At 56.0% G+C, this 27,558-nt stretch overlaps 1 protein-coding gene across 1 annotated transcript; it reads right to left on the reverse strand.

Moving 5' to 3' along the window:
* On the reverse strand, positions 11,391–25,697 carry TRIM8 (tripartite motif containing 8). The gene is made up of 6 exons (XM_018041172.1): positions 24,419–25,697; positions 15,348–15,443; positions 14,782–15,015; positions 13,763–13,794; positions 13,514–13,629; positions 11,391–12,975 (listed from the first exon to the last, which is right to left on the reverse strand). The coding sequence occupies exons 1-6, from the start codon at positions 24,986–24,988 to the stop codon at positions 12,368–12,370; spliced, it is 1,656 nt and encodes a 551-aa protein (XP_017896661.1). The 5' UTR covers positions 24,989–25,697; the 3' UTR covers positions 11,391–12,367.

The following is a 27,558-nucleotide window of genomic DNA, read 5'->3' on the forward strand; positions in this document are numbered from 1 at the left end:
CACGACTGCATCTGAATGTGCAGAGGGAGGGGAGAGGGGTGGAGGCCAGAGGGCAGGCCAGGCCTGGGACAGGGGCCCCAGGATGTGTGCTCAGACCAGCTGTGGGAAAAACTCCTTCCCCTCCCCTCCTCCCAACCTCCCCCGTGCGGCTCCTTCTGGCTGGCTTCCCCGAGCCCAGGGCAGCACACCCTTTCCCCTTCACTCTCCCTTGGTTACTATGGAAACAAGGGTGTCGTTGATGTGGGCTGAGCTGGGGAACATGTCGGCGCACAGCTGAGAGTCAGCGATTATGCTGGCGGGTAGAGATGTGCCAGGGTTAAGGTCCGCAGCTCCCAAACTGCAGGAAGGACGTGGTCCTGCCTCCTCCCTCCCTCCCTCCCTCTCACTTCTCTCTCTCCTGGCTTTTAACAAATTTCTTTTATTCCCCTCTGGGCTAAAGCCGTGGCTATTTTTGCGCCACTCTGGGCCCCACCCTCGCTGTCGGCCGCTCCTTATCCGGCCTGGCCCAGAGGGTGACACCATGTCACCCTCGCCAGGACTCGTCCCTTGATTCCCGTCAGAGTTTGCTTTGATTTCTCTTTCCTTCTCAGGGGCTAGTTCTTACTTCCTTTTATTTTTAGCTCTGCACTCCATGTGGTTTCAGGGTTCAGTCTGCTCCATCGAAAAGTTCTTTTTTTTTTTAGTATCTTTTGAAAATGATAATCAAAGGAAGGGACGTGGTATTTGGTCATGTGAAAAATTCAATGTATAATTTAGACGTCTGTCAAAAATCCGACAAATAAAATTTAGCTGAAATGAAGGCAGCCTGGAAAGCGTCGTGTCCTTTGCTAGAGAGGGGAGAGGGCTGCAGTGAGCTCGTCCTTTCAGAGGTCAGCATCTCTCAAGGTGCTTTCTGCAGGAGGGTGTGACACGAACGCCACCACCACCAATAAACATAACCCTTTATTAAGCCCTTCTCACAAAGCAGACCCTTCATCGATGTCATGGGGCAGTAGCGTTAATCCCACTTTACAGCTAAGGAAAATGAGGCGCTGGCCTGGGTTAAGGCATTTGCCCAAGATCACAGAGTCATCAGTGCCAGTGGGCTGGGAAGCCAGGTCTAAAGGCAGCGGTAAACTGCCACCGCCCCCCCAGGACAAAGACAATAACACAATAAGGGCTCATTGTCTCAGCCCCCAGCCTTCCAAGTCCACACCAGGGGTCTTCTCTGATCAGTGCTGCTGGCAGGAGGGTGGCCCGGGGTGGGTACGGAAGGGGGGCGGTCCCCTGTCCCAACTGTTGTTGTCCCCTGTCCCCACGGCAGCAGTTTTTTTTTGTTTTTGTACCGTCCTTTGCACAGACAGAAAAAAAGGAGAAATCAGGAAAATTGGGGCTGCAAGGATACTGGCAATTACCTAATACTATTTCCTTTTAGACGGGGTTCAGAGAGGGGAGTAGACTTGCCCAAAGCCACACAGTAGGAGGCAGAATAGGCTCCGGTCCGGAGCTCTGCCCTCTGGGGAAGAGCTTGTCTTCCCCTCCAGCAGCCTCACTTCAGCAGCCTAGAGACATACCAGCCTGGCTGGTCCCAGGGGCTGGCCTTTAAAGGCAAGCTGTTGGCAGAATAGAGGGGAGCTGGAGGCAGGAAGAGAGAGAAAGTCTAGTGTTGCCAGATAAATGGCAGGACATTCAGTTAAACTTGAATTGCAAATAAAGAATCATTTTGAATATAAGTACATGCCATGCATGATTTGAGACATAATACTCATAAAAAAAGTCATTGTTTACCTGAAATTCACATTTAACTGGCCACCCCAGTTTTGTTTGTGTTGTTTTGCTAAATCTGACAATTCTACCCAGAATGCCCTGCTCAGTACAGCGACAGTGAGATACAATTAAACTGTGTTCCCTGGACTCAGACCCAAAAATCTATCCTTGCCCATCCATAAATCAGCTCTGTGATCTTAGGCAAGTTGCTTCCTTTCCTGGAGTCCTGCCTCTTCATCTGTGAAATGGGACAAAAGTGGTAGGAAGATTGAAAAGAGATATAATGGCAATAGATGTAGATAGAAGGCAATAGCTAACACATAGTAGGAACACGGTACCTCAGTTTCTTCCTGTAAAGTGAGGTAATCACCTACCTTGTTGAGTCTCCAAGAAACTAAATGAAGTTATGAATGTCTGGTGCAGAGTAGGTACTAAATCATTGGTAGCTATTATAATAACAGGCAAAAATTCTGGAGTCTAGGCTTTCCCAGGCCTCCAAGAACCTCTGCCTTCCCACATGGCCCCCCACGTGTTGCTAGGGCCAGCAGCCTTCCCAGAGGTGCTGGCAGCCCCCTCCTCTCTCCAGGGGGCTCCCTGGGCCACCCCAGCCCCACCTCCTGCAATTAGATTTGTAAGTGGGAACAGGCTCTTGTCAGCGGCTCCTGATTGGCTCTGGGCAAAAACACAGTTTAGCGCTCAGTCAAGCTGCATTTCAGGGCCTCTGTCTCTCTCTCCCCCCACCTCCCCCTTAATTGCAATCTGTTCAGTACTTTCCTTTTCCAACACTGCAGAACACGGAGAAGCTGCAGCATGGGAGCCGGGCAGGGAGGAGGGGAAGAGAGCTCCTGTTCCCTGCAGTGAATCTGCTGGTCCAGCGCTGTGTCCTGTGTCATGTCCGTGTGTGTGTGTGTGTGTGTGTGTGTGTGTGTGTGTATCCGGAACCAGACAGACATGAGCATGTGGTGATACAGGCCCCTGCAGGGTCAGACCAGGGCATCCACTTGTACCAGGCACCTGGCCATTATCATTCATTTAATCCTTGCAACAACGTTAATAACTGTAGGTGTTATCACTGTTTGAGGACAGGGCTCACAGAATTGGATTCACTTGCTCAAGATGACACCAGGAGAATGGGGCAGGGTCATGATTTTCACCTAGGCTTGTTTGACTGCTGGGGCCCAAGCCCGTCTCATGAAACCTTTTCCCCTTTTGGCGTCTGAACTCAGAAAAGGAGCTGAGGACTCCTGCACAAAGGAGCAGGGAGAGGTTTCTTTTCCCAGCATGAATAGCAGTGTCCCAGGGACAAAAAGCCTTCAGTAAAGAAATGAAATATTAATGACAGAAAGGCAGAGAGCAAGCTGAGTCAAGGAGGGGCAAGGTTTGCAGGAGAACTCAGGTGGATACCTGAAGCTGAGAGCTGCAAGGGTTGAGGGCAGAAGTACCATTTAGATCAGCAAACGATTCCTCCTGTTAGTCATTCACTGATTGGATCCTTCTGTAGCCCCACAGGGTAACCATTCCTACCCTTCTCTTCCAGTTGAGGAAACCAAGGATCTCGGAGCTGAAGTCACTGGCCTAGAATCACACAGCTAGGAAATGGTTTAGCTGGGGTTCCCTTTAAATAGAAAGACCATTTTTCTCCAGGGCGCCTTCTTGACTAAACACAAGAGCTGAGAACAGTGGGGAGCGGGGCTCCAGGAAACCAGGCCGAGGCCTACCTCTCTTTCTCTCACTTTGCCACCCACCTCTTAAAGATCCACAGGAAACTTCACAGAGCCCAGAGGTGGCCGCTGCTCTGAAGGCCACCAGCAGAGGGGGCAGGCGGTGGCCAGGCCCCGCCCTGGCAACAAAGGAGAAAGGCTGGGGAGACTGTGACCCTTTGGGCCTCAATTCTCCCCCAGGGCTCTGCAGCCCCTACCCAGTGCCCTGGCCCCAAAGGGGTAGAGACGGGCTGCAGCAAAGTGGTAGAAGTCCCTGGAGCCCACTTAGATCACTGGAGGGCAAGAGAAAGGCCCGACTGCAGAGTCACACACAGACACTGCCTGCCCCTTGTTAACAGAATGGGAATGCAAGTTCCTAAGACTGGACAAGGCTGGCACGCGGCCTCTGCACACCCATATGGGAAAGGATGCCCCCTCTGACCCCACCAGGGTGCAAGTCTTGGCACTGGCTGAGGGCCCCTCAGCCGGGGCCAGTCATACTTATTACATCAGCCAGACCTCTCCCTGGACCAGGCTCTCAACACTCACATCGCCAACCCAGTCCCCAGTCTCTCCTGGACAACCTGCTCTGGTGAACTGGAGCCCACCAGCCTCCCTTGCTGCCGAGCAGGCAGAAGCCTGTGCCATTGCACCATCACTTCCAAGCCCCTCTGATTCTGTCTGGGGCCACAGAGCAAGCCTGGTCTGGGCTTTCAAATATGACTGAGGCTTCCCCGGAGCCTCCGGATTACAGGGTCGAAGCAGTTTTCCTGCCTGGAATCTACAGATGGCATTGGGAGAGAAATAGTTAAGGAGCTTGGGTTTGCAAGCAGCAGCCCATCCTGGGGCCAGAGGATACCATACAATCCAACCATCCCCTCAACTACCCCAGCTCTGGTGGGGGTGCAGCCTGGATTTCTTCCTGACTCACTCCCCAGGCTCCCTTCCCACTCTGAGACCCTCAGACCTGGAGAGCAGCAGGTTGAGAGGAAGGAAAAGAGGGCGGACGGGACAATTCAGGGGCTGGGATGCTGATCCAGGCAGGGGGGAGGTGTCTGCACAGCTGCAAGCAGCCCCCCTACCCCCAGCCTGTGAATGGGCGCATCACCCCCTCCCGCCCGCCTGCCACCGCTCCTGAAACAGTTGGTCCTAATGAGCGCAAAGCAGGCAGGGCAGCTGTGTGCATTATCCATATGCATGGGGAGGTGTATATTTATCCTCACGTCCCACCCCACCCCGCAGCTGCTGCCAACCCCGATGCCAGGAGGGTGAGTGGGCACGAGCGCCCAGGCTGCTCGGGGCCCTGGGCCTCCTCTCCTGCCAGCCCTCCCTCCCCAGCCCACGCCCACAGCCTTCACTTGACCCATTTTGGAGGCAGAAGTTTGTGTGTGTGCTCGAGAGAGAAAGAAAGCGAGAGCGTGCACACATCATTTCCCCAGTTGGTGCTTTTGATTTCCTCTGAAGTATCTTGATTGCGGACGTACAATGGCATCTTGCTGCCAGTGCTCCCTCAGCAGCTTCTGGCTCTGCGCCCCCGCCTCCTCCCCAGGGCTGGGGTTTTCTGCTGACTCTGGGGCCCGTGACTGGCTGGCAGGGAAGGAGCAGGGCCTGACCCCGGCTTCCATCTCTCAGCCTGAGCAACGGGACCCAGAGGTCCAGCCACAGTCCTTCCTGCTCCTCGGGCTGGGGCAACCTGCACCCTGATTGCCCCCCCCCACCTCCTTGCTCCTTTGGACCTCCCACTGCCTACTAGTTGGTCCCTTTGTCCCCACTGCTTGGCCGCTCACCCTAGTGCTCAGAAGAGCCATTGTTCTAACATTCACTTCCTCCGTTCAGATGCCTGTGGAGGCCCCGCTGCTCTGGGACACGCAAGGTCAAGCTTTATCCTATCGCTCAAGTCCCCTCTGGTCTGACCTCAAATCTTTTTTTATCGACCTGTCAATCACGGGGTCTCACACACACCCTGAGCTTCGGATGAGCAATCCTTGCTGCCCCCTGACAGGGATTCATCTCCCCACCTGTGTTCGTAGAGACCTCCTCTCGGGGATGTCTGTCCTCTCTTGTGTGTTTTGCTCACCCCTCCTTTAGGGCATGATTCAAGTCCCACCTCCCCAGGACGAAGGCCTGACAGCCTCTAGCGCACAGGGCTCCCTTGGGAAACATTCAGAGCCCCGACAGCCTAGGCATTCTGTGTTCATTCATTCATCCATCATTCGTTCATTCAGCAGATATCTTTCGAGTGGAGGCAGAGCACCTACAGTGCTTCATGTCCTGGCTCCCTCCCCCCCTCCCCCCACCGCCCCCATTCACTCATGCCTTTCTGACCTCATCACTCCCTGCTCTGCCTCTCACCCACCTTTCCAGCCACTCCTTGCTCTTTCTGAAACAAGCATCTTCTGCTTTTAGGCTTTGTGGTTGTTCCCTCCACCTGGGACTCTCTTGCTCCAAATATCCCCAGATCTGGCCTCCTCACATTCTTAAGATCTCCACTCAATGTCACCTTCTCAGCAAAGCCTTCCCCAGTCACCTACATATATAAGAATTGCCATACCTCCTTACTCCTACTAACAAGCCCTGTCCCTGCTTTTCTTCCCTTCTTGGTACTTATCACCAACTCACAGTTGTTGATTTCTTTTTAAAAATATTTATTTATGTATTCATTTGGCTGCTCCGGGTCTTAGTTGAGGCACACTGGATCTTTAGTTGTGGCATGTGAACAGTTAGTTGCAGCATGCAGGATCCAGTTCCCCAACCAGGGATTGAAGCCAGACCCCTGCTCTGGGAGCATAGAGTCTTAGCCACTGGACCACCAGGGAAGTCCCTTTACTGACTTCTTGATTGTCAGCTCTTTCCCACTAAGTTATTAGCTCCAAGAGAGTGGAGTTTGTGTATTCCATTCACCAGTGTATCCCCAGCACTGGAACAGAGGCCAATATTAGAAGGATAGCAATAATTATTAGTTGAATAAATGAGTGAGTGAATGAATGAAACAGGCACTGTTTCTTGGGCTCTGAAAAGTCAAAGATGACTAATATTTCACGTCCTCCAGGGACGCACAGGCTACTCGGACACATAAGCTATGCAGCCTCTAACCTGACACGTAAATCACAGAGTTAGAATACCAAGTGAGAGTGCTAAGTGCATGGGAGTGTGGTTGGCCCAAAGGAACTTGAACATCGTGATAACTATCAATGCTAGAAAGCAGCCTACACCAGCCCCATCTTGACATCTCACGCACATCTTTCATTATTCTTCATACCCCCTCTAGACAGGAAGGGAGGAATGCACAGAGAAGATGAGACTCTGAGGCTGGACAGGCAATCCAGGCAGAGAGAACAGCACTGGGGCACGGAACCACATGGGCTGCTGGAGGACTGACTCTAAGCCTATGACCTGATGGGTGGAGCTCAGGGAGCTGCAGCTAGTAGGGATGGCATTTGGTGTGGAGGGAGAGTCCCTATGCATTAGGTCATGAGCTGCCCATTTGCTCAGTGCCCTGAAGCAGGCACACACATGGAGAGTGTCTGAGGACAATATCCAACTCACAGCCAGGCAGCCAGGACACCCATATGTCAAGTGACTCACTGCCATTTTTTTTCAAGTGGGCTAGAAGTCTACACTGCCCTTACGGCATGGTTCTTGGAAGCCTGCTCCCTCATTTTACTTCTTATCTGCAATTCTGAGATGTTGCCTATACCACCTCTAGACCACATTCTACAGGCTGTTGCAAACTACGCTGCACCCTACCCCACATATCACCCTCTTCTTGCCTCAATGTAAACCATGAGAAATAACGTATGGCATTGAGCAGATGGGTTCTCTCTCAAAAAAGACCCAATTATTGAAGATCTAAGTGCAAGGAGACGTCATAAATAACCCAGTTTGCTGCAGTTGAGAGGAATTAACCACATAGCAATTAAGGAAAACTGGTCGCCTGTGGAGGAAACATCCAGCCTCCCAGTGCAGAAGTCCATTGGCAAGTCCTGGCATCATAAATGCCAGGGACAGGGAATTTTAGGGAAGAAGCCCTGGGCTTGTAAAGGCCTCCCTCACTCAGAGGATATGATTCTCACACACTGGAGAATGTGGTAGGGGCCAAAGCTCTACCCACAGATTTGTTTGTTCTTTGTAAGAGCTTTCATAATGCAAGGGGTGTCTCGAGATTGTGAGTTCTCTGTCACCGGAGGAATTCAAGCAGAGAGTGAATACATCCTGTGCTGGAAGGGAAGAAAGACTCTGGAGTGCAGCTGGATGGGGCAGAGTGTGGGAGAAGACAGATGCTGGAGGAAGAAGCTTGTATCCTGAAGGCCGGGCCCCTTCATGGGGGCCTCTCACCTCTCACCAGAAGTCCCCAGCCCCAGCTGCCTCTGCCTCCTAATTGTTTCCCATTCCTTGCAGCCTCCAACGAAGTTTCTAGAATCTTAGCCCCAAATCCCAGGTTCTTGCCTCAGCACTTTGGCAGAGTAGAGAGGGGGCAACTGAAGAGTGTCCTCTATTTCCTTCCTTGCCTCTTTAACTGAAAAAAAAAAAAAACAACAAACTGGATTCAGAGAGTTCTAGAACCAGTACCAAGATCCTAGGTTCTAGAGGCCACTGTTGCTAAAGCCCCTCCAAGGAAGAGTTTTCCAAAAGCCTACAGGGAGAATCTCACTATAGAAGAGGGGTAAAGTGTGGTGGGTCTGTCCAGAGATATCCAGGAATTGTTTTTCTTCCTCCCTTTACCCCACAGCACCCTTTGCTTGTAGGCCTAGAGCACTAGGCTGGGAAAGGGCATCTCCTAGACCTCCCAGCACCACACACCCAGTCTACAGAAGGCAGAGATGGGATGGGGTAGGAAATCCCCCAGGGGGCCAGGTCTGATCCTGAAAGTGTTCTCCGGTTCTCCCCCACCCTCATATGGGAGCAGATGAAGGACTCTGAGGAAAGGGCATGGTGGAGTGGGTGTATGTGAACAGGGCCGAAAAGAACCCAGAAAGGAGGTTAGAACTCAGGGTCTCAGCCTCCAGAGAGGGCCCTGGTGCACTGACTCAGCGGCCTCGGCCTCCCCATTCAGGGTGTTCCCCCACTGCTCCACCCGCCTCTCCCGCCCCCAGGGTGCCCTTTGAAGCCCGGAGGGGGCTTTGATCTGGGGTCTGCCCCCGCTCTCAGCAGGCCGGGCCAGATGCGCTTGGGGACGGCGGGTCGGGGTTGGGGGGTGGGTAGTTTGAGGCGCAAGGGCCGACAATCCCCCAAGCCTCACCCTACCCCTGCACCCGGCATGGGCAAGGAGACTGTTTCTGGCTGTTGCGGGAGGGCACTCGACCCCCCCACCCACCCCCACCCCACGCCTTGCAGCTGTTCCCCAGCTGCCCGGCCCCACCCCAGAGACAGCTGGGAGAGAGGCTGGGGGCGGAGAGCGGGGCGCAGCTGCTCAGCTCCGGGGCTGGGACCGGGGAGGGCAGCGACATGAAAGAGCCCGGGCCCGCGGGGGTGGCGGGCGGAGGAAACCCCCCGGCGGTCGCCTCCCTGCGGGCTCCGCACATCTGGCCCACAGGAGCCATCAGTGGGGTGGGGGAGAAGCGTTCCGCTCCTGACACCCTGCCCTGCCCTGCGCTGCCCGGAAAGGGGCGGAGCGATGGCCTCCCTGGGGAGGGCGGGAAGACACGGCCTGGGGGGCAGAGCCCGTATCTCTGAGACAGCGCTTCTCGGAGGGAGGCACAGGGCGTGCCTGTGGGTGCGGGGGTGGGGGTGTCTCGAGTGTGCAGGGTGAGAAAGGCCTCCCACACCTCCTCCCGCCGGCCCCTGTTCCTGGGGCAGCTCCAGCTCTCCAGGCCTCCTCTGCCCCTCCTCTAACACTTTTGGGAGGTGGGTGACAGCTGCTCCGACAAAGCCAGGGACAGCTGGGTAGCTGGGGACAGCTGGATGGGGTTAGCCTCTCCAGGCTTCCCTGGCTGCCCAGGCACCCCTGGCCATACTACACACAGTTAGCTGCTTGGCTGCCTACAGCCTGTGTGCCTGGGTGTCTGTTTGCTGTGGTGGGCTTTCAGAGGTGGGGCCTGGTGGGGTTCAAGACCCTCCCACTCCCACCAGAGTCTCTCCTCCATATCCCACTCTCATTGATGTGCATGGAGAAAGAACCTCTTCCATCCACTAAACCAAAACTAGGCCAAGTGGGAAAGAAATCGGGCAGCTTTCCGCCTTGGCTCCCAACTCCTGGCACAGAAAATGTCCCAGGGTTCCTGACAACCGGAGAAAGCGACAGAAAGCGACAGTGAGACGGGAGCAGATGTGAGTAGAGTTAAATGTCTATCTGTCCAGCAGCACCTGCCCCCAGGCATCCTTCCACCCTGGGTTGGAGGAGTACTGTGCTCCAGCCATCTGCCTCTCAATAGTCCCAAACAGGTGCAGAAGAGAAGGGGGCAGGCCAGCTGTTGTCATCCCAAACTTCTGGCTCTGGCTCCTTGCCAAAGTGGGAAAGGGGGAGCGGTGATCAAGGTCCACTCACTGCAAGACTGAGTCATTTTCTACCCCATAGGATAGGACGATGGAGGAACATAGCAAGACCAAGACCTTGGACTGGCCAGCCCTACTGGCCGGGGGACAGGGACTGACGATGCCCTCCAACTTGCATCCTTTTCCTGAGAAGAAGGGTGACTAGCTGTTGGTAAAGTTTGGACCCCTGGTGAAGGACTTACCCATAGCTCCTTGTCTTGCTCTAGCCTTTCTGGGGTGGGAGGCATTCAGGCCCTGATTCCACCCAGACAAGGGGAAAGAGAACTAGGCACCCAGGAAAGGTTGCCCCTTCTACTTTACACATAAGCAGATCTATGAAAAGTGTTAGGCAACAAACCAGAGATCTTTTAAAAGATCAGCCCCCAATACTGTAAAGCAATTATCCTTCAATTAAAAATAGATTAAAAAAAAATTAGCCCCCACCCACCCTCACCTGGCTCCTTCCCCAAGAGGGCTTGGTGTGCCCTGCCCATCCTTCCACCCTACCCACAGGTCTGACAAGCAGGTCCCTGGCGAGTCCCTCATGGCAGCACTTCTCAAACCCCAGGATGTGGCAGAATTACCAGGAAGTTAAAAATGCGATTCTTGGGAATCCCGATGGTCTGGTTAGGACTCTGCGCTTCCACTGCCGAGGGCAGAGTTCAATCCCTGCTTGGTCTGATTCCTGGTCAGGGAACTAAGATCAAGCATGCCTTGGCAAAAAAACAAAAACAAAAACACACACACAAAAGCGGGTTGCCCTCAGTGATTCCCACCGAGTCCATGTAGGGCCCCAGCAATCAGCTCCTTTTAACAAGCTCCTGACACACTGGACTTTGAGAAGCTCTGCCAAAGGGGATGAGGGTAGGATGTCTTTTTCACCTTGCCACCCAACCTCCATGCTTCCCAGCGTTCAAGATTTTCCTGCCTTCTCTTCTTCCATGCTCACTGGAGGAAGGGGCAGGGGCCAGAGCTTAAGCCACCAAAGGAAGAATGGAGCCAGGTGCTCCCCACCCTTATCACATCAATGGGGGCTGAGGCCCCATTAGACTAAATTCCAAGATAGAGACTGCTGTAGCTCTGTGCCCTTGGCCCTACACAGTGCCTGGCGCTTAGCATGTACTTAATATTTGTGGAGTGAAGGAGGTAAACTTTGCAAGACTCATAGAAAGGTATTTTTTCCTTTGTCTGTCCTTGCTAAGAGCATGTTGGCAGAAACTCAAAGAGATGCCGGGGCCCATGCAGCAGGGAGGCTGGGCCTAGGAGGCCCTCAGCAAATATTTGTCAAATGAACCCAAGGCCGAGAGTAGATATAGTTAGTGGCTGACGAACCGACATCCACAGGCCTGGAACAGACTAAACCCAGAAGAGAATCAAGGCCAGGGCTTCCGTCCCTAGAGGGGGCCCCTCCTCACACCAATGCCTGAAGACCCCAGGCCTAGGGGAGTTGGGGGTAAGAGGCGAGGCAGGGAGTGGGACTGCGCCATTATGTTTATTAGAAGGTTGGATTTCGGTGTGTGCTCTAGACAGATTACAGAATAAATACCTGCGCCTTGAGAACAGGAAGTCCACGATTCATACAAAGTGCTCGCTACAGGAAGTTGCTGTGTCAAAACCCAGGCAAGGACCCAACTCCGGGCAGCCCCTCCTCTCCCGCTGACCTTGACAAGGGCTGTGCTATGGTTTCTTATTTTATTATTTCTTTTATTTCTCTTTATTATTATTAATATTATTATTATTTGCTTTTGCTGTGGTCACTATCATTGGCAAAGTTCCTTTTCCCCTTTCCTGGACATGGGGTTCCTGTCTTTAAGATTCCATTCTGAGGCTGAAGGTGCCGAAAGCTGCTTGAGAAGTGGCCTTTGAACTCCGTCTGGGAGGATGGTGAGAAGGAAGCAGGAAAAATCATTCTTGGTTTAAAAAAAAAAAAAAAAGCCCCACAATCTACAGGTCATTCCTTATTCAGTCAGTGATCAAACTGCCCCAAAGAAAACCAACAGGAGAAGCAGGCCAGTGGGCACCTGGGCCCTCCTCCCAGGGCTGGGTGAGGAGAGTTGGAAACTGCCCCTCCCCTCAAGGCTGTAAAGGAAGCTGAGGCTCCTTCCAGCCATGGGGTGGGAAGGGGAAGGAGGGAAGGGGAAAAGGTGAGACAGAGAGAGAGAGAGAGCTCAGCGCCTTGAGGTAGACGCTTTCCCAACTCCGGGGCCACCTGCGGCCCCGGCCTAGGCCAGCTCCCACTGTCACCTCCGCGTCCAGGAGATTCATTAAAAAAAAAAAAAAAATCAAAACAAGCCCTAAACAAAACAAAATCCAAAAGGAAAAGACTTAGGGGAATGGAGGAGAGAGGGAGGGAGGACAGGAAGGTAGAAGGGCAGGTCTCTGGATGCATCATCCCCGAGCCACCGGGGGCTGGGGGGGCAGATTCCCCGGTGCTCACCGCCCGCGCGGCGTTAGCTCGTCACGTAGTGTTTGGTGGACGGCTGCCCATACACCCTGTAGAAATCTTGGTGGCCAGGCTGCTGGGAGGCATCGAGCCAGTCTCTGACCGCCAGGCCGGGAAGGGACTGGGGGACGGAGGGGGTGGGCGGGAGCGGGTGTGAGTACTCCTGCGAGGGCACTGTCCAGGGGAAGTGGCCGGAGCGGGGGTAGGGCTGGTGGCCGCCGTGGTTGGCCACGGAAGAACAGTAACAGTTGTCCACAGAACAGACGAGAATCTTGCGGCCACCATACTGGGGGAGCATGGGCTGCTGGGCGGCGGAGCCGTTGGGATACTGCGATGGGGGGAACACCGGACTCGAGTGCACTGGTTGGGCGCCGCCCGGCAGGGCCACCAAGTGCTGCGTGGAGCTGCAGGGCCCCAGGGGCTGCCCTGACTGGCCCTCGCCGCTGGCTGTGCCCGCTGCCCCATACTGGCCGCCCACGGGGCCCGACGACGTCTCTAGGAAACTGGCCTCAGGGAAGGCCGTCGAGTGCTTGCGCTTTTCCGCCCCAGAGCTGCTCACGCCACAGGGGTACAGGGGGACGCTCTGCAGGAAGGGCACCGGTGTGCTGAAGGGGCCTGTGGAAAGTTTGGGCAAAAGTCGCTAAAACCCCATCCCAGGCCACCCCAGCCTCCTCTCCCCGGGGAACTTTTCTATGGGGCCAAGCACAGTATTGTCTTGATGCTGGCTACTCCATTCCCATTTTACAGCTGAAGAAGCCAAGGCTCAGGAAAGTACTATGGCCTGCCCAAGGTCCCACAGCTAGAAGTGGCAGAGCCAGGATATGAGGCAAGGCTTATGACAGGCCAGGCTACCGCTCAGAGGGAAGGCTCTGGCATTTACCCTTGCGCAGATGGTTCCCTCAGCCTTCCCAGGTGGCTCAGTGGGTCAAGAATCCTCCTGCAATGCAGGAGACACAGGCTCGATCCCCAGGTTGGGAAGATCCCCTGGAGGACGGCATGGCAACCCACTCCAGTAGCCTTGCCTGGAGAATCTTATGGACAGAGGAGCCTGGCCAGCTACAGTCCATGGGGTTGCAAAGTATCAGACACAACTGAAGCAAGTGAGCATACATGCAAAGGTTTCTCTTCCTGTGATTGAGGATCTCACTCTCACCTTCTAGCATCTTCCGCAGCTGTTTCTCCTTCTTGGCCACCTCGTTCAGGAAGAGCTTGGAGTTCAGGTGGCCAATCTTAGGGGGAGAGAGGCTGCTGCCTGTGCAGGTCTGGGTCCTGGGGGCAGTGGACGGGGCGTCTGCTGTGAGGAGGTATCACACATAAGCCCGCCCTACCTCCCCCCGTGGGTCTGCCCCTTCCTGCCCTCCCCCACGTGTGTTCCCCTGAGGGCCAGTGGCCATCTGCTCACCTGTCCATTAGGATTTTCACAGACTTGGTGTTCTGGGGGAGAGAAAAGGGTGTCAGTGGGAAAGGCAGCATGAGAGAGGGGAAGATGGAAGCTGCCCCATTCTCTCCCTCCCCACGCAGGGCTGACACTTTTGAGGCTGGCCAGAGTGTTGCAGGGGCAGAGGGTGGGGTGCCTCTATTTTCAGAAAACTGAGCTCTTGCTGTGTGACAGACAACACTATGAGTACTTTCCAGACATCCAGCATCTTATCTAAACAACTACCAAGAGGAAGGTTCTGCAGGCACTCAATATTTTATCCAGAATCTTTGAGGCAGGATGTGTTTCGGATTATGGAATTTTTTGGATTTTGGAAGGGACATGTGATGCCTGTATCATAATATGTGATTATGGAGGACACCATAATCTAACACATCGATATTTCTGCAGCAACATTTCAACATTTGTACCAAGTAAGATCAATAAATACCATAAATTGCCAACATTAGTTCAGGTCAAATGTTTGCTGTTAAATGAGCTGCCTGAACTTTTCTCTTTTGGTTTTCAGAGATTTTTAAAAATCTGGAATTATGGATAACAGATAATAGATCTGTATGGAAAAGACCCTGATGCTGGGAAAGACTGAGGCAGGAGGAGACAGGGATGACAGAGGACGAGATGGTTGGATGGCATCACCGATTCAACAAACATGAGTTTGAGCAAGCTCTGGGAGATGGTGAAGGACAGGGAAGCCTGGCCTCTGCAGTCCACGGGGTCACAAAGAGTCGGATAGGACTGAGTGACTGAACAAAAACAACATTATCAACCCTATTTTATAAGTGAGAAAGCTGAGGCCTAGGGAACGTATATGACTTGCCAAGGTCGTAAAGCTAGAAAGAACGGGGGTGGTGGGGAGGTTCTGAATCTATGCAGGCTGGCTGCAAACCCCTGTGGTGGGGGAGCCAGCTGGAGAGCAGAGCGCACGGACTCCAACTTAGAAATGTCCCCCTGGGTCCTGCCAGCCAACCCTGGGCCCAGCCCACCTTCATGAAGCTGACATCCTCTGTCTTGTCGAAGAGTAGCTGTAGGGAGCCCAGGAGCTTCTTGGCCTCCTGCATGCGCTCCCCGAGATGCAGCGCCTGCGCTGCGTTCTCGCTGCAGAATTTGGCCTGGGCCTTGTCCAGGACCTCCACTGTCTGCCGCAGGTCCTCGTCTAGCAGCTGGTGCAGCTTCTCGTACTGCAGTCGCACCTCTTCCTTCAGCTGGCTCACCTTCTCCTGCAAGGGTGGGGGGACCGGTGAGTATGGGGGTGCCTCTGGCTGCCACTCTTGCCTGACTCCCATCCTGGATAGGGGAGTCTGGGACCCCGAACCCCCAGGCTGCCTAGGGCTTCCCGCGGGCAAGGTCGGACTTGGAATCCTGAACTGGTAGTATGGCAACCCTGGCACCAGTCGGGGGCTCATCCACTAACAGGTCATTGAATGACTGAGCAAGGGATTCTGGCATATAGAGCTGACCATGCAACAGGTCTGAGCCCAAGCAAGGAACTAGCCCCAGGCCTTGCACCCAAGCCATCCCCACCCTATACCATGGGCGTGGGCTTGGCTACCTCCACCAGGCGTTTGTCTGACTCAAGTTTGTACAGCTGGTCCTCAATATCCTGCTCTCGCTCCTCTAGTCGGTCCTGCTGCTTCATCAGCATCTTCTGCAGAGACAGGAGGGGGATGGGCATCAGAGGGGCTAAGATGGGTGAACACCATCCTTCCCTGTACAGAACAAACTCATCCTATTGATCCTTTGACCCAGATGATCTAAATTTTGGGGATCTAAAATCCCTTCTGGCCCCCATGAAATCCCAGGGCCCTGGAGACAACTGCCTGGCCAGCCTGTCCCCAGGAACAGAGAACAGGGAATAGCTTCCCACACATATCTAAACCATGAGCTTTCTGAGGGCAGGGTCAGGCCAGCCTCGGTTCTAAGCACTCTTCCTGTATAGAATTATCTAATCATTCCAGTAATGCTATGAGATAAGTACTATTATTATCCACATTTCAGAGAAGAGGAAACCAGAAAGGTTAAGTAGTTCCTCCAAAGTCACACAGCTAGTAAATGTCAGAGCTGGGATACAAACCTAAATGACCAGGCAGTAGGGTGTGTTCTTATCCAAGTCATGGGGCCTCTCTCTGGGGAGCACCATCTTAGGAATGGTGCAGAGCCTTTCTGGGTCTCACAAGTCCTCTGGCCCAGCCCAGAGATCTTATCTTATGCTTGCCTTACACTTGCAGGACATCAAGCCAGCCACCTGACCCCTGGCTTGCTCCTGACACTGAGAGCTGGGCCTCTGAAGTCCTTGCTAGTTGGACCTGGAGGGAGAGGAGACTCTGGCTCTCCGAAGACTTGAGGCCAGTTTGCTGGAAGGTTCTGGACCATACTGCTCTTCTCAGCCCTTAATCTGACTCCACAACCCCTTTCCTCCTAGTGCTGCTCATCCTGGCTGTTCCAACCACCTTGTTTTCCTCCCTTACCAGACACACCTCTTGAAACAAGGTCTCTTTCCTGCCCAAGAACCCTCAATGACCCCTCCTTCCAAACACTGTAGGCTCTTACGACCTGCCTTTCCCGGTCAGGTGGGCTGCTATCTTTTCCCTGACATTGCACATTTGAGCTCTGGAGAAGGCAATGGCACCCCACTCCAGTACTCTTGCCTGGAAAATCCCTTGGACGGGGGAGCCTGGTGGGCTGCCGTCTATGGGGTTGCACAGAGTCGGACACGACTGAGCGCTTTCACTTTCACTTTTCACTTTCACTTTTCACTTTCATGCATTGGAGAAGGAAATGGCAACCCACTCCAGTGTTCTTGCCTGGTGAATCCCAGGGACGGGGGAGCCTGGTAGGCTGCCGTCTATGGGGTTGCACAGAGTCGGACATGACTGAAGAGACTTAGCAGCAGCAGCAGCAGCAGCCTGCTGATGCCTTCCTGTAGCCCATCGTGCCTTCTCCCATCCCGTCTATCCTTCAAGACCCAACTTAAGGCTCCGCTCCTCTCCATGGGCCCTGCTCAGAGGCTGTGAAGGTCCCTCCCTGTCCTGGCTGTATGGTGGGGCTGTCACATTGCTCTCCTCCTATAGCTGTGGTGTCCAATATGGTAGCCACTAGTCACATCGTGGCTCTTTCACTTTAAGTTAATTGAAAGTCAAATACACTAAGCACCAGTTTTTCATGTGTACCACCCTCAGTTCAAGTGCTCGACAGCTCCTGGACACTGGAGACACAAATCGTGGCCATGTCACAGGAAGAGCTAGAGGACAACAGTATTCTAGAGTCTGTTTGACAAACTGCACTCTGATCTCCAAATAAAACTCAAGGCTTCTTGAAAACAGGGCTTTGCTGCTGTATTTTTCTACTTCCCTTCCCAGTTGAGACCCAAGGACCCCAGCACCCTACAGATGCATAATGTTGTTTGCGGAATAAACCCATGAGTTTTGCGCACAAAACAAGATTTGCAAAACAGAAACAGACCCTAGCTCACAGTAAGTGTCCACTCCACAAGAAGTGGTTCTTTTTCTTCCTCTGTGTACACCTCAAAGTGCCCCTCAAGTTTGACCCCGTGACCCTCACTCCCATTTACTTTCAGGTGGCTTCCTCAAGACAAGCTGGCAGCAATCCCTCCCTTTTACCCCCAACCCCTTTTACATATGGGGAAACCAAGGCCAGCAAGAGAGTTCAGCGACCCTGTTTTGTGTTGGTAGCGACCCTGCAAACAGAAAACCAAATCTCCGGGGCCAGGAGGAGGCATTCAGATTCTGAGCTGGGAAAGTCTGGGACACACTGCACCCCCCCTTCCCAACAACTTGACCTTTCAGTGACCCAGGACAGCACCTCATGACACGACCCACGGACACAGCCCTGCCCCCACTCCAGCACCTCATCCTTCCAGCAGGCCCCTCACCCCAGACCCACATGCACAGGGATCTGCTGCCAGCCTGGGAGTCAGAGCCTGTCTAGAAACAGCTGGCTGGGAGCAGGAATGGAGGTAGTCACACATCCTTCCTCCCTGTCTGTGAAACTGCCCCCAGTCACGTGAAGAGGGCGGGCAGCCCCCAGAGTACAGCCCAACTACGTGTATCCAACTGCACAGGCACACACAAGCACACACCGCTCCCTGGGCCCTGAGACCGCCTCAGGCACACTGTCTCACACACACACCCCTGCACGGTGAAGGCAGGGCCTTCTGAAGGCCCCAGACAACAGAGGGAGGCCTGCGTGAAGGTGAGGTGGCCAGAATACCAAAGGACTTTAGACCTTTGTACCTCCCTGCAACAAAATTCTGCCTGGTGGCTGCCTCGTCCCCACACTTGGGAGGACAGTCCCCCAACCCAGATGCACCTGAGGCTCCAGGCCTTCCCAGTGTCCAGGACATCTGAGAGCCCAGGCTTCACCCACCCCGACACATCTGTGCACCACCAAACCCCTCAGTATCAGAGTAGGGGTGTACCTGGGGCTGAGTCCCAGCCCCCTTTCCCTCGGAGCCCTGGAGTGGGCCTGTTCACTCCCATCCTGCAGACCAGCAGGAGGCCCCCACCCCACCCCTCTGAAACCCCCTCAGGGTACAGCCCAGGGAGGCCCCTTCCTTCTTCTGGGCTTTTCCCACATCCACTCCTGGCAGCACTGTCACCCTAGGACCCTGAGGTTGTCCTCCCTTGACTTCCGGATCCAAGTCCTAATTCCTGCCTGCCCCGAGCCCTCTGGGACAGAGCCCAGCCCATTCCCTAGCAGGTGGGCACATTCCCTAGCAGGTGGCTGGGTTTCATCAGCCCAAGCCCAGCTCAGAGGCCATCGGCCTTCTGTCTCCACGACAGGGGGCAGGGAGAGGCCAGGAACAGGAAGCAAACTGTCAGGGGGTAGGAGCCACCCTTGGCCTGGGAAGGGGGCCTACCTTGTCCAGCTCCCCCTTGCAGGAATCACTCTCCCTCGGGGCTAGGTGATCTTACTCCTGCCACAGTCAACACCTGGCGGAACAGCAGGCTGGGGGGAATACTGCTGTCTCAGACAATGGAAAATTGGGGTTAGGAGTGATCCGCTTGCTGCCCCTCAATCCCCCCAAGTGACTGAATCAGGTTGCTAAGAAGCTAGAAGATGGGGAGCAGAGGAAGTAAGGACCCCTTCCTCTACCAGCAGCCTCCTTTCCATCTCAACCTCCCGGAAATTACTGAGAGTTGAGGCTCTGTTACCTACCTGGGAAAAACCCACAGGTGAGAGATTTCCCAGCTTGACTGCCTCTTAGTGCAGGAGGCAGTGGGACACACACTCCACAAACTGCTCCCAGCCCAAAGCGGGTCACCTGGACCGTGGCACGCCTCAGGGTGCAGAAGCAGAATGGAGAGAACCATGGTCTAGACTAGCAGCACTCAAGAGACCACACCTCCTGCAGAGGAAGGGGCACTGTGAGGCCCAGCCCCACTCCCACCCCTGTTCCTTCCCTGAGCACTTAAGACCTTCCACAGTCTGCTCCTGGGCCTGTGAAGCCAAAAACATCCGGAAGACTTGGGGGCTCACTATTCCCACACTTCCAAGACCCTCACACCTGTCGCCTAATGTTCTAGACTCTGCCTTGAGCCGCTCTCTCTGATACCCAACCCCAGCTTGGAGAGGGATCCATCACGAGCCCCTCACATTCCTGCCCTGGGAAAGCTTCCCAGCCTTCTGGAGACTGACTGGCCGGGCCCAGCTGGCATTTCTGGTGCCAGACTGGACTGGGCAGACAGGTAAGGCCATAGAGACTCTAGGCTGTATAGAAGTTAATAAATGATAACAATAAAAGTCCTCAAGTCAACCTTGAAGAAAAGCAGTCAGGAGGGAACAGGGCCCCAGGAGCCAGGCCAGGGGCAGGCCCCGGGTTTTTTAGAGGGGGCCAGGGCTGGAGGTGAGAAAAGGGTGCTGGGCGGACAGAGCACCTTTTCCTGCTCACATGACCCCCATGCCAGCTCCCGCTCTGGAGGCAGCCCCTGTGCAGTGACCCCTTCCTAACCTCCTCCCCAGCCGCCAAAGCCGCCCCCTACTCTCCCGCATCAGCCCTAGTCCCAAGAGTATATTAGTTAGCCTCCCCTCTCCTTGGGCCACAGCACTCCCACCTGGCCTCAGAGCAGCTTCTGCCTGCCCTGGTCATCCCTTCCCAGGCCTCAGTCCCTGCCTGGGGCTACTGTGTGAACCCCTAGGCTGCAGACAACCACAGACCCAGAGTGAAGTGGCTACAGGGCAGGAGCCAGGGCAAGGAGAAAGGCGGCACCTCGGAGGCAAGCCCCGGCAGACCCAGAGAGGGTTTCCCAGCTGCAAAGTGGAATTAGCTTTTGCCATGCAGAGAGCAGCACTCTGGGGCAGCAGAACAAAGAGGCGAGAGAGAAAGCCCCCCTTTGTCTGAGTTTGAATGCCAGGCCAGCCGGGAAGGAAGGCTTTCCCAGAGCCAGGGATACGGCCAGCCAGGCCTGCCTGCTCAGGCCAGGGCTGGGGCCCCAGCCAGTCTCCCCTTTTTCCTACAACCACCCTGACTACCCCCAACACAGCATGGCAGGACCCATCTGGGCTTCCACCTCCAATACTCACCTTGGGCAACAAGCTCACCCAAAGGTGCGTCCCCTCCCCTCCCCTCCCCACTCCAACATCCCCACCAGGTGAGAAAGTTATACAAGACTCATACCTACCAACCAACCACCATCAGGCAGGCAGTCACACACACACTAGTGCCATCACTGATAGACATGTGTGCACACTCAACTTCCACTCACAGGTACACAGCAAGCAGGGCACCCCCCGCTCCTGCCAACAACACACACATGGATCTTCCCGGCCCCACAGTCAGACACAAGACAACTCTGTAATTAAGTCAGTCATTCACACTGCACCTTCTCGGAGATATACACGTGATACAAAACAGTAGTTCCGCATGAGATGCACACCCAGACACACCAGTTACACACGCACATCTGTGGAGATGGATGCACAGCCACTCAGAGCTGGGGGAGGCAGAGAAATCAACAGGGCCTGCATGACAGGTGCCCAGCTGTATCAGCAGGATCCTGGGGTGGAGCTGGGGGTGCTGGGCCTCCGCCTCAGGTTTCTTCCTCTCTGCCTGGGGCCCAGGAAGGCCAAGCCCTGCCCCTCTTCCCGATCCTTCAGGATGGTAAAGGAGCAGGTACCTGACCCTCACACCTCACACACACACTCACACAGCCTCCCCATCCTAGCTCCCACCCCACCTAAGACCTGAGGATTATGGTCGGTCGAGGGCGGCAGGGAGCAGTGGGGTTGATACTGCCTGAGGCAGGCTGCAGCCACAGCCGGGCTCTAGCTGGGCCAGGGCAGCCCTCTCTCCCAGAGCCTGCCTGGTGACAGACACATGAGGCAGAGACCTAGGGTCCCCTGCAGGGTTCCAGGGCAACCCCTCTGGCCAGCAGCAATGGGAGCAGCTGCGAACCCCAAACTGGCCCAAGAAGTAGGATCCTGTCCCAAGAAAAACCTCTTCTTAACTCTAAACCTTTGAGAAGTCAGGGTACAGAGTCCTGGGAACATTTCCAACCTCAGTCTGGGGTACTAGGAATGACACAGAGGCACAACTATGACCTGAACACACACACACACACCCCGTGTAACCATTTACAGACACATCTAGGCCTTATCCTGGGTCTTCTTTCTATGTTGAGGAAGGTTCTAAGATAAAGGTGCTCTCAGCTCAAACCAGTCCCAAGTTGCTCACATGAATCCCTAAACCTGGGGTCTGAAGAGGGTTTGACCACCTGGATGCCCCAATCTTGGGTCCTCAGCCTTCCATAGCCCCAAAGAAGAACCTACTGGGGTCTAGTGTCTCGGGAGCATGGTCTCTAGGGTCTACCCAGTGGGCATCCAGGTTTTAGGGCAACATGGTCTGCACACTGGCTTCACAAGGGCAGAGTGGGGCAAGGATTTCAAAGGCCTGCCTTTGAGACCCCCTGCTAGGTGGAAGCCCTGCTTGGCTCCCAGCTCTGGGTCTCTGCACAGGTGGGTGCTTTGACTATGGGGCAGAGGACCACCGGGGAAGACTGATCAGGGTTTCCTGTTTCTAGCCAATAGGGCATTTCAGCAGCCCCTACCCCTTCTCTGGGACAACGGAAGAGGAAGCACAAGCAGAGCTGTCTGTATCTTAAGGTGTGATCCAGGTTTCCATGCGTCTGCTCCTGTATCTGGGAGAATTCTGTTGCCTTCATCCATGGCACCAGCAGGGGCCCTTTAAGACAGCCTCCCTCCCACAAGGGAAAAGAGGCCCAGGAAAAGGCCCCTCCCCCTGGCTGGCCTAGTGAGGATGGAGCGCAATGGGTCCTTCCATTCAGATTCTTTGCGGCTCACCCCCTCCCATGAGGGTGAGGCCCTCCTGTTCAGTAAGTCCAACTCCCACCAAGTGGCAGTGGCATGGAGCTGAGACCACTGCAGGGTTTCCAACTCCAGTGCCCTGACACCAGAGAGGATCTGGAGGACCTGGGGTAAGGGAGCCTGGGAAGGGATGAGACTCGGGCTGCGGGGCACAGATGCTGAGTACACAGAACTGCACATCTGGCTGTGATGCAACCCACTCCTTCTGCGCCTGCCCACAGCAGGAACGGGAACGAACACACACACACAGACGCACACGCACATGGAGCTGCTAACAAAGTTCAGGGCCTTCCACGCGCTCAAGGACCTGCTGGTGGGAACTCCAGGGTACACTGTGTACGTGTGCCAGGTACCTTTAAGGGCAAAGCAGACAGTCTCAAAGACGCTCAAGAACACGGACCCACATCTATAGACACTCTCCTACTACCAAATCAGGCACAACAGTGTTTTCTCCCTCACGGAAATGAAAGACACCTGAGCACTCTGACACAACTAAGGGCATAAGCCGTGGGTGCACACTCTGCACGCTCACTCATCACCCTGGTTGTTGTCCCTTTCTCTGCCTTTCAGCCACATCTCCACCTTTCCCCTCCTTTCATTTTCCACTGTCAAACCCAGGACAGAGAACTGGGCAGCTTTTCTTTCTCTGCACTTTTCCCAGCCTCCTTCCCAGCCCTTCTATCTTTATTAACAGCTTCTCAATACTAGGGACAGTTTGGGCTCTGCCTGCCCTGGGCGGGATGTGGAGTACACGAGGGGCTCATATCCTCCCCTAGGCCTCTGCCTTTTCCAGTCCTGATGTGTGTGAGGGGGTGGCTCTTCTCTCCATCCTCCCCCATCACACACACACACTTCCTTTAAGAATCGAGAGGCCCTGCCCTGGCACAAAACCCCAGAGCCAGCCCATCCAATTGGAAACTAATTATACAGCAAATTTTATTTGTTATCCCTGCCCTCAGCCTGTGGCAGCCCTCCTGCCTTTTGTTAGTTGTATGTGTATGTTTGTTAATTGCTAAACAGTGACTCATTCTGACTGGTCCCCCTCACAGGAAACAGCCCCCATCTCCAACTGTGCCCTGTTCAGAGCTTCCTCATACCCAAGCTCCCACTGGCCTCGACTAGCCTCCAGGGGTCCCCACCCAGCAACACTCCCAGTCTCACCCCCATGATATCACACCCAGCCTCCAAGCTGGGGCTTCTGAGATGGCTCAGACAGTCTCAGGCCAACCCCTTCCTTCTGGTATGACTCAACCCTGAAAGCCAGGGGACCAGGGAGGAACCTAGGAGGAGCCCCCCTCCACTGAAGGGGACGGAAGTATTGCTTCAGTCCAGCTCCACAGTCAGGCCAGGCCCAGAGGCCTGAGGGGGAAGGCGGTTTTGACATTGGCCGCTGCTGCAGGGTGTATACAATGGGAGGGGATGCGGTTCCATAATCACCCAGCCGGCAGCCCAGGGGAGCCAGCTGCCTGAAACCAGATTGCAAGGCGGCTCAACCTTAAACCCACAGGATTCTTTTTCCGTCTTCCACTTCCCCTCCCCAAATGTGGGAGGGCTGTGATAGAGGGCTGGGTTGGGAGAAAAGGGTTCAGGATGATGAAGACATACTTTAAGGTGTGTTCATGAGGACGCGTGCAACACACACAGGCACACCGTGGGCAGCGATTCTCACACATGGAGAGGGGGTTACAGGGAATAATCCCAATAGCCGAGATGCTGTCCTGGTGATGCCGTTGGCTGCCCAGGCCTTGGCCAGGGGCTCTGTTCTCCCTCCGGAAGCTCCCCCTCCACCCCCCCAGTGTGTTTCCAATAGGGCTTGAAACTAACATGGCTGCTTTTGTTTACTTCCTCATTGGTATGCCAGCATCATGGATCATGTCAGCCACAGCAGCGGCACCAGGACACTCATTACATAAACAGCAGCTGGAGAAGCAGGACCTGGGTCACTGCCTTTAGTGACTTCCCCTAGGGCCGACGGAAACAACTGCCGGGCCAGGGAGCTGCGCGCAAATCAGAAAAGCAACAGCCAAACTCCAGCCCTGATAGCCCCACACCTCATTTCTATAAGTGACTCACAAGATGGACCCTATGAGCACAGGTGCGGGAATATATCAAGTAGCGATTGGGGACCCTTCTTCCCAGGACCTTGCCTCCAAACTTACAGAGTAGGAGTTTGGAAAGGGGCCTCTGGCCTGATGTCACAAGAGTCAGCCTGTCCGGAAGGGTGGTCCCAGGCCGCCGGGAAGGAGGGAGTGTGTGAGTGTGTGTGTGTAGGGTACTTGCCCGGATCTCATTCCTCCGGATCTCCACGTCGCACACCGAGTGCCCCTGATGCGCTCCGCTGTAGTAGCAGCAGTACTGGCACACGGCCACCTGCTCGGCTTCGCAGTGGTAAAGGCGGTAGGCGTTGTGCTGCGGGCAGCTCCAGGCCCGCACGTCGTCCGCCTCCACCAGGAGGTGCCCGCGGGCGGTGGAGGGCTGCTGCAGGTGCGTCTGCACGTGGGACTGGCAGCAGGGCGCCTCGCAGCGCAGGCAGACCTTCTGCGCGGGCAGCGGGGGGCCGCGGCGGCAGAACACGCAGTGCAGCGCCGCCGGAGGCTTCTCCACGTGCAGGGCATTGAACTTCTCCACGATGTTGGTGAGCTTCAGGTTCTTCTCCAGGCCCGGCTTCTGGTTGTAGGCCTGGTTGCACTCCGGGCAGCGCACCAGGCCGCTGTCCTTGGCCCACGCCTCACCGATGCAGCCCCGACAGAAGTTGTGTTTGCACGGCAACTGCACCGGCTCCACGAAGACGTGCAGGCAGATCGGGCAGATGAGCTCCTCCTCAAAGCAGTTCTTCCAATTCTCCGCCATGGCGGCGGCGGGCAGGGGCCCCGGGCAGGTCTCCCCAACTCCCCGACCTGGGGGGTCCGTCCGGTGCCGCGGGAGGGCCACCGAGCCCCGAGCGGTCCCGACAGTCGCTCAGTTCACCAGCGCCTTCCGCGCGCCCGCCCCCCAAGAGGAGTGAGCCTCGGTCCTCACGCAGCGCGCGCAGCCGGCTGCGTCTCCTCCTCCTCCCGAGCGCCTAGCGGGAGGCGGCGGACTGCGCCAGGGCCGCGGCCGGGGCACCAGCCCTGGAGGGGAGCGCCGGGGTCCAAATTCCATATAAGAGGCGGCCTCCCGGTCGGCGCGGCTAGGGCTGCGGCGGCCGGCGGCCCGCACTCCGGCCCGCGGCTGACATTGGGGCGCGCCCCAAGGCGGACAGAGCCCGGGAGCCGCACACTTCCTCCAGAGACGGCGGCGGCAATGGTGGCTCTCTCCTGGCTCGCCGGCGCCGCGCCTCCCTCACCTCGTCCGGGGTCTGAGAGGCCGGGGAAGCGAGTGCGGCCCGGCCAAGGACTGCTAGATCCGGACCGGGCGGGCGAGGCGAGCCTGTCCCCGGGCCGCGGCGCGGGCGCCCACCGGCTGGCCCGCGGTCTGCGGGTGCGGGCTGCGGGGCGCAGGCGGGCCGACTCCGGGGCGCTGCGTGAGCGCAGGGGCAGTCATTCAGATGAAATTCCAGTCCCCGGCCAGAGACAGCAGCCCGCCTCTGCCTTCCTCCTCCCTTCACAAATAGAAACGGAAGGGGGAGGGAGAGAAGTGGAAAAAAAAAAAAGCCAACCAGAAAGGGAGGGAGGAGAAGCCCCGGCGGAGCTCCGGCCTGACCCCCTCGTCTCTACTTCTGCGCTCCCCCGAGGCCTGGTGCCCGGCGCCCCCGCCGCGGAGAGACCCCGCTCTCCGTCTCCGCGCTGGGCGGGCGCCCCGGCTCTGCCGAGGAAAACAAGGATTGATCAAACTAGAAAGGAATTTTTCTCAACTGCTAATGAACAGGAGGCTCGGCTCCCGGCCTTCCCCTCCCCCCCCGCCCAGGCCCGGCCCTCCCCCTTCGTCACCCCGGCCCCCCTCCCCCCCACTTTCTTTTCTTCTCGGCCTCTGCTCCGGTCTTCGGGGCTGCGGTCGGAGCCAGCCCGCGGCGGCGGAGCCGGGCCGAGACAGCCGGGCCGGGCTGCCTCCCTCAGCGTCCAGCCATCTTGAGCTCCCGGCAGCCGCCGCAGTGGCGGCCGGGGGTCCGAGCGCGCTCGCTGGAGGGTCCTGCAGCGTTCTTTCTATCGCTCGCTCTTTTTTTTTCTTTGGTGGGATTTTTAAGGGGAGGGCTGGTGGCCTCCCTCAGATTAGAAGACAGGGGAGAAAATGCCAAGTCCTGATTTCTCTCCACCTCTGCTCCACCCACCCTGGTTCTTTCCAAAAAATAAAAAAAGATTAGAATTGGAAGAAGTCGGCAGAAAGGCGAGCGCCCGCGGCCCCCAGCTGCTGCCCAGGCGACGCGTCCGGGGCGGGCCCGAGCCAGTCGCTCCGTCTGTGGGTCCGTTTGTCCGCCCGCTGCTTCTCAACTGGGGGGAGGGCACACCGGGCAGGGTCTCCGCAGCGGCTGTCGCCTCAGAGCTTTATCCTCAGATCAAAAAAAAGGGGGGGGAGAAAAAAAAGCCCCAACACTCTCATCACAGCCACCTTCAGCCATCTTGCGCGTATTATTATTTCAGGAATAATCTGTTTAATAAAAATAGCTGCGTCTCTAACCCCCTCCCTCTCATCCTGGGCTCCCCGCCCCCTTTTAATAATAATCTCGATAATAAAAATGATCTGCTGGCTGGGCAGTCCACGGCTGCCTTTTTCCTGCCTCAGCTCGCTCGGGCTTCGGCTCTCCTTCCCCTAGGAAGGGAACGGGAGGAAGGGGCTCGCGGCTGGGAGTGGGGGGCTTCGTCTCTGCTGCCCGCCAGTCGGCCCTCTCTGCTTTAGTGGTGAGGAAAGAGAGCCCTCGCCACTACCGCGCTGTTGCGAGGACGGCAGTGCGGGGGAGGGGCCCCAATTCGCGGAACCGGCTGGAGGGGTGCACAGGGGTCCCCGATCTTCCCGCCACAGCTTGGCCTCGAAGTCTGAGCCCAGGAATGGGGAGGATACAATGAGCTCGGAGCAGAGCGCGGCGGGCAGGGTGGAGACGCGAGCGGACTGCGGTGAGCCTGGGTCCCGAGTTAGCGCGGAGAGAGGCGGAGGCAGGAGGGTGGTGTCCCTACATCAAGGCCGGTCCCGCTACTCTGCGAGGGTAGCGGGGGGAGACTGGGAGGTGTAGGCGAGGAGAAAGCAGCAGCACTACGGCGGCGCCTGTAATCAGCACCCGCTGGTTCTGCCCACCCGGCACTGGAGAAATAGGCGGACAGGGAAGAGGGAGGAGGGGCGGGGCGTATTGTCCGGAAGTGCTATAACAGTTGCTGGGCGCCCGGCTCCTCCCCTTATCCCTGTCTGGAGTTGGGGGCTGTTCCGGAGATTGTTCCTGCTATTGGTCTCCAAACTGAGACTCCGCCTCTTTAAGGCGGGGGCAACCCGGGGCTCACGTGATTTGCACTAAC

This window comes from Capra hircus, chromosome 26 (assembly GCF_001704415.2).
Source record: "Capra hircus breed San Clemente chromosome 26, ASM170441v1, whole genome shotgun sequence".
NCBI classification, from domain to species: Eukaryota; Metazoa; Chordata; class Mammalia; order Artiodactyla; family Bovidae; genus Capra; species Capra hircus.